The sequence below is a fragment of the Capra hircus genome, chromosome 25, assembly GCF_001704415.2.
Source record: "Capra hircus breed San Clemente chromosome 25, ASM170441v1, whole genome shotgun sequence".
In the NCBI taxonomy this organism is placed as follows: domain Eukaryota; kingdom Metazoa; phylum Chordata; class Mammalia; order Artiodactyla; family Bovidae; genus Capra; species Capra hircus.
Window position 1 is genome coordinate 26957384 of NC_030832.1, and position 6308 is coordinate 26963691.

General features: G+C 53.3%; 1 protein-coding gene across 1 annotated transcript; it reads left to right on the forward strand.

Annotated features, from left to right (window-relative positions):
• Positions 61–5482, forward strand: ORAI3 (ORAI calcium release-activated calcium modulator 3). Its single transcript, XM_005697716.3, has 2 exons — positions 61–856; positions 3987–5482. The coding sequence occupies exons 1-2, from the start codon at positions 629–631 to the stop codon at positions 4644–4646; spliced, it is 888 nt and encodes a 295-aa protein (XP_005697773.3). The 5' UTR covers positions 61–628; the 3' UTR covers positions 4647–5482.

The window sequence follows — 6308 nt, forward strand, 5'->3', positions numbered from 1 at the left end:
CTGCGGCGTTAGGGATGCCGGAGGTGGGAGTTAGGGGGGGAGTTAGGGAGTATTCTTTGAGGGTCTGGGAGGATGGGGCTCTTTGGATGGGTCTGGGGCACCTAAGGTCTAAGTGGGCCTCCAGAAATTGAGGCTGCAGGGCCTCCTGCAGTCTTTAGGGTGGGATGGGGTCACTTCCCCCGAGTTCACTGTTCAGGTGAGGGTTAGGAGTCTGGACTGTGCAGGTGTACCTGGAGTGGTCCAGGATCCGGAACTCCCAGTCACGGGCTCGGCGTTCATCACAGTGGGGCTGAGGCACCCAGAGGACATCCTAGGTGGACTGGGGTCTCGGGGTCCGTTGGGATCTCTGTCCACGGTCCCCCGGCTCCACCCCATCATGTGGCCGCCTCAGCTCCGCCTCCGCCCCAGTTCCTGTTTCGGCCTCGGCTGCAGCCCCTAGGGCTCCCCGCAGTCGCCTGCTCTTCCTGCTCCGCCCGGGCCACGTCTTCCTGGGAGCTCGCCGCCCGCATCCCCGCTCGTCCCGTCGGGGCATGGGGCCTTCCCCAGACCTGGGCCCGCCCTCCTGGGGCCTCAGAAGCAACTCGGCTCCGCCTTGACGGACCAGCCCGCTTGGTGCCGCGGCCCCAGGATGAAGGGCGGCGAGGGGGACCCGGGCGAACAGGCCCCGCTGAACCCGGAGGCCGAGAGCCCCGCGGGCTCGGCCACATACCGGGAGTTCGTGCATCGCGGCTACCTGGACCTCATGGGGGCCAGTCAGCATTCGCTGCGGGCGCTCAGCTGGCGCCGCCTCTACCTCAGCCGGGCCAAGCTCAAAGCCTCCAGCCGCACGTCTGCCCTGCTCTCGGGCTTCGCCATGGTGAGGGGAGGGAAGGGGCGCACAGGGTGGGGGTGAAGCCCATGGGGGGGAACGGGTCGGAGGCAAGGTGAACAGGTACCTAAGGAAGACAGGGTGGAGGAGTGGGAAAGGCCGGTCTTTCAAAAGGAAAAGTGGGGGGAGCAAACAAGGTCCCAAGGGACTACGCAAGTGTGTGTGTGTGTGTCTCTCTCTCTCTCTTAATGGGTGTGGGGGTGGCTCCTAGCATAAACTGGGCCCGAGGAGGATAAGCAAATCCTAAACGCGTCACTGGGGACACACATCACGGGGCATACATATGCAAGGACAGAGCGCAGAGCTCCAGAAGGGGCAGGACACGCAGAAGTGGCTTCTGGGTCCCCACCACAGGCTCAACAGCAAATCCGAGCTGCTTGGGGCTGAAGGATCACTTCAAGGATGCAGGGGTGAGAATAAACTGGATGGAGTGGTCACCCAACAGGAGGAGGGAGGCCAGGCCCTAGCGGACATGAAGAGTGCTTAGTGGTGGCCTGGGAAAGCTCTCAGAAGATATCTGTGAGGGAGTCTCTGGGGAGAAAGCTGCCTAGGAAGCACGATTCTGGAGATGATAAACTCCAAGTGTGGGCAGATGCTAATCAGCTAACGGTCCACCAGAGGCCTCACAGGAAGCAGGCTGAGGGAGGTCCCAGGGTGAGAAGACATCAGCAGACACAGGTCCTGGCTCCTTCCTGCCTGTGGCCAGCTGTGTGACCCTGGACAGGCCTCTGGCCGCCCCCCCCACCCATCGCTGGCCAGTGGGAAATTGTGAGATCATGGAAGGGCGCGCCCTCTGAGGCTGGCCAGGGAGCCACCCCAAGCAAGATGAGCTGATTCTTGTCATCAGATCCTGGGTCCAGGCACGTCAGAGCAAGACTCGCATCAGAATGGCTGAGACTCCCTGTTGATGGAAACCGAGGCCCAGAGCGGGGTGGTGGCCCAGCAGCTGAAGGGTACAGGAGGAACTGAGACCCAGGGTCGCTGGACTGCTCGTCCAGGATATTCCACCATCATGACAGGAAAAAGGAGAAAATGGGCTAGAGAGGGGTCCTCATGGAAATGGGGATATCAAGATGGGGATAAAAAGGGGCCATAGCCCTGGGTGGTTTGAGTTAGTCCCTGCCCCTCTCTGTGTCACAGCCTCTGTATTTGGATGACTGGCAGGAACATTTCTATCCCTGAGGGTCATCCTTAGATCTACGGTTTTCTATGTGAGGGTCCTGGATCCACAGGCCAGCTCACCCTGCCCGATGTGGGGTCATCTTGGAACAGGGAATGCTCCCCTTCACCTGTACAGACTGCAGAGAAAGGAGAGCAGCCCTGGGGACCCAGCTGAGGGAGTTGCCCCACCCCCAACCCCCCATGGTCCAGCGTGTTCCCAAGGAGACAATCCCGCCTGCTGCTGAACTTGCAGGTTGCTGAGGTGACAGCTTAAGGGCCAGGACCTTCTCTGCAGGATCAAGAGGCCAGATGAGTAGGTTCTGGGGGCCAGACTGGCTCCAGTCCTGTCAGGGATGAGCAAGTTTGAATCAGGCTCCAGGAGAAACCAAGACCAGGCCTGGCCCAGATTGCTGTCTGTAGAAAACTGCTAACATCCGCTATGGCCCAATTTCCCAAAATACTCAGCCTTGCCTTCCTACTGCTACCCTCTCAGCTCTGTACTTTCCTCCTTACCCCAGCCCAGAGCAATCTAATGGATCCTGCGAGAACCAGGCATGGGGAAAGAACCTGATCCTGGAATTCAGGTGACCCGGGTTAGAATAACATTATATAAATTGTATTGAACCGTCACTAAGTACCAGGTACTATGCTTAAGGCTTTAATGTGTATCATCTTCCTGTCATCCTACAAAGTAGGTACTACTACTATTTTATAAATGAGAAAACAGGATCAGAAATATTAAGACACCTGCCTACAGTTCCACAGCAAGTAAGTGGCAGGATTTGAATTTAGTCAGTTTAGCTCTAGAATCCAAATTTATACAACCCTAGAACAAGATCATCAACTCAAATATGTGCAAAGACCACACAGGTGATATGGATGTCAAGTTGGCTGGGCGGGGACTGTGGCTTTCAAGAGACCGTCATCTCCTGTGCAGAGGGAGCAGCCATGACTCGACTCTGACTGATAGTTGCCATGCAGGAATATGGGCCTGGTGTAATCAGATCTTCCAAATTTCCGGGAGGAGCTAGAAATAGGGATATTTACATGAAATCTCTTGAGTTTTAGAAGTTGGCAACAATTCTTAAAAAAAAAAAATGCACTGTCTGAGCCAAGCAAAACATGTTTGCAAGCTGGCTTGGGTTGTGGCGTGCCAGTTTGCAAACTCTGGCCTTGGACTTCAGTGTTAACTCTAATAATAACAGCAAACATCTACTTGAGCATACTGTGTACCTCACACTATTCTTTTCACTTGATGTGTCTCTAAATGTATCATTAAATTTTCACAACAACCCTATAAGGCAGGTAGGTGCTGTTATCCATCCCTGTTTTCCAGATGCGGAAAGAGAGGCACAGAGAGAACTAAGCCACTTTACTTGCTCAAGATTACACAGTTTGTACAACTGAAAATGAACCCAGGCAGCCCCGCTCCAGAATCTGTGCTTTTTTTAACCCCTATTTTTTTTTAAGTGAAAATGATGTGCATCTTTTAAAAAATTATCTTAAACTGATTTATTTGGCTGCATTGGGTCTTAGTTACAGCACATTGGACATATTGCTGCCCACAGACTCTCCACTTGCAGCTCATGGGCTTAGTTGCTCTGAGGCATGTAGGAGCTTAGTTCTCCCTCCAGGGATTGAACCCATGTCCCCTGCATTGCAAGGCAGATTCTTAACCACTGGACCATCAGGAAAGTCCTGGGCCCCTGTGTTATAAAAGATAAGATGGTCAGAAACATGCCATCTAACCCTCTAATTTCCCCCGAGGAGGGGAAACCAAGGCCTAGAAGAGGACAGAGCCTTGCCAAGGTTGTCCATTTATTCACTTAAAGCATGGGGGCCTTCTTTCTACCAAGCATTGTTCTAGGTCTTAGGGATACATCAGTGATGTACAGGCAAAGAAACCCTCTACTGTTGAGGTCATGGATGCTCAACCCATCCCCTCTTGTCCCCGCAGGTGGCCATGGTTGAGGTGCAGCTGGAGAGCAACCACGAATACCCGCCGGGCCTGCTGGTGGCCTTCAGTGCCTGCACCACCGTGCTGGTGGCTGTGCACCTCTTTGCACTCATGGTCTCCACCTGTCTGCTGCCTCACATTGAAGCCGTTAGCAACATCCACAACCTCAACTCTGTCCACCAGTCTCCACACCAGCGACTCCACCGCTACGTGGAGCTGGCCTGGGGCTTCTCCACTGCCTTGGGCACCTTCCTTTTTCTGGCTGAAGTTGTCCTGGTTGGCTGGGTCAAGTTTGTGCCCATCGGGGCCCCCTTGGGCACATCAGGCTCAATGGGACCTGCCTCCCAGCTGCCTGAGACTCTGCCGCCAGTGGCCACCTCCGTTAGTCCAGCTTCCAAGCCATCCTCCACTTCTGTAGCCCCGTCACAGGCTGAGGCCCCTGAGGCCTGCCCCCCACGGCAAGCATGTGGCAGTGGTGCGGCCCATGGACCAGGCTGGCAAGCCGCCATGGCCTCCACGGCAATCATGGTACCTGTAGGGCTAGTGTTTGTGGCCTTCGCCCTGCATTTCTACCGCTCCTTGGTGGCTCACAAGACCGACCGCCACAAGCAAGAGCTAGAGGAGCTGAGTCGCCTGCAGGGGGAGCTTCAGGCTGTGTGAGGCTGGTGTTAGCCCAAGGCTGAGAGCACTGCCTGCCCCAGGGGTCAGTCAGAGGCCCCGGATCTACCAATCCCATTCTGCTACCCTGCGTGGAGCCACTTCTTGTGGCCACTCTCAGGTAGAAAACAGATTCCTGCCCTCAGGGTCCTTTGGGCTGGACCTTGGGGCAGCTCCCACGTTCCCAGGGATTCTCCCTGTTTAGTCTGCCCCATGGGTTTTGGAAGCTCTACTCTACACCCAGGGGGCTGGGAGGAGAATGAGAGTTAAGTGGAAGGTCCTCAGTCCAAGCTCCTGCAGCAGGTAGAGGGGAGGCGGGGAGACTCTGGTCAGACCTTAGGTGCTCTTAGCCACTTGCCCCCATACAGAATGAGAATGTCAGAAGGATACACGCCCATCCAGTTGCCCCAGAAGGCAACCAATCCTTATTTTACTTTTGTAGAACCTGTTTTATGGTTGGCTTTTTTTTTTTTTTTTTTGAAGCTTTCCCCCATCCTCAGATTTTGATTTCCATGCTCTCGCTTTGGCATTTGGGTAGAGAGGGATTTAGGTGTTTCTCCCCCAAGAATAGGTCCAGCCTTTCCAAGGGAGAGCTTCCCTATTTGGAGGAGGTTCAAATGCCTGCCTCACTGCCCTAGACACACATTCATGCTTCTATAACTGATTCCTACTCTCCTGGTCCAGGGCTGGGGGTGCCGCGTGTCCAGCCTGACTCCCTAGCAAGGATTGGGGTGATAAGGGAGAAGGTCCATTCCATAGCCCTTAGAATACAGAACTATTCTGACACTGAATTTTTGATGCACCTAGTTTTGTATAATAAATTGTGTTTTACACATGTCGCTGTGGCTGTGAATGGAGTAAAGAGGAGGCCTCCTCGGGAACAGGGACTTGTTCTTAAGAGCCAAGTGGAGGCAAGTATCCCTGAGGGCAGGATAGGGGTGGAGCAGAGAAGGTTCCAGGCTTGACTCCCTTCTAGTGCTGACAGGGCCCAGTAGTTTCTGAATGCGGAGACTGAGTTAGGCTAAAGGGTTTTGCAATCTTGTTACTGAGTCCAGGGTCTGTCTCTTCCACTGAGCATGGGAGTGAAAAAGCTGTTTTAAAACTTCACATTCAAAAAACTAAGAGCATGGCATCCAGCCCCATCATTTCATGGCAAACAGAAGGAGGAAAAGTGGAAACAGTGATAGATTTTTATTTCTTTGGGCTCCAAAATCACTGCAGACAGTGACTGCAGCCACGAAATTAAAAGAAACTTGCTCTTTAGAAGGAAAGCTATGACAAACCTAGACAGCATATTAAAAAGTAGAGTCATCATTTTTTCAACAGAGGTCCGTATAGTCAAAGCTATGGTTTTTCCTGTTGCCATGTATGGATGCAAGAGTTGAAGGCTAAGTGCTGAAGAACTGATGCCTTCAAATTGTGGTGCTGAAGATTCCTGAGAATCGCTGAGACTACAAGTAGATCAAATCAGTCAAGCCTAAGGAAATCAACCCTGAATATTTATTTATTGGAAGGACTGATGCTGAAGCTGAAGCTCCAGTTCTTGGCCACCTGATGTGAAGGGCAGTAGAAAAGACCCTGATGCTGGGAAAGATTGAAGGCAAGAGAAGGGGCAGCAGAGTATGAGATGGTTAGATAGCATCACCAACTCAATGGATATAAATT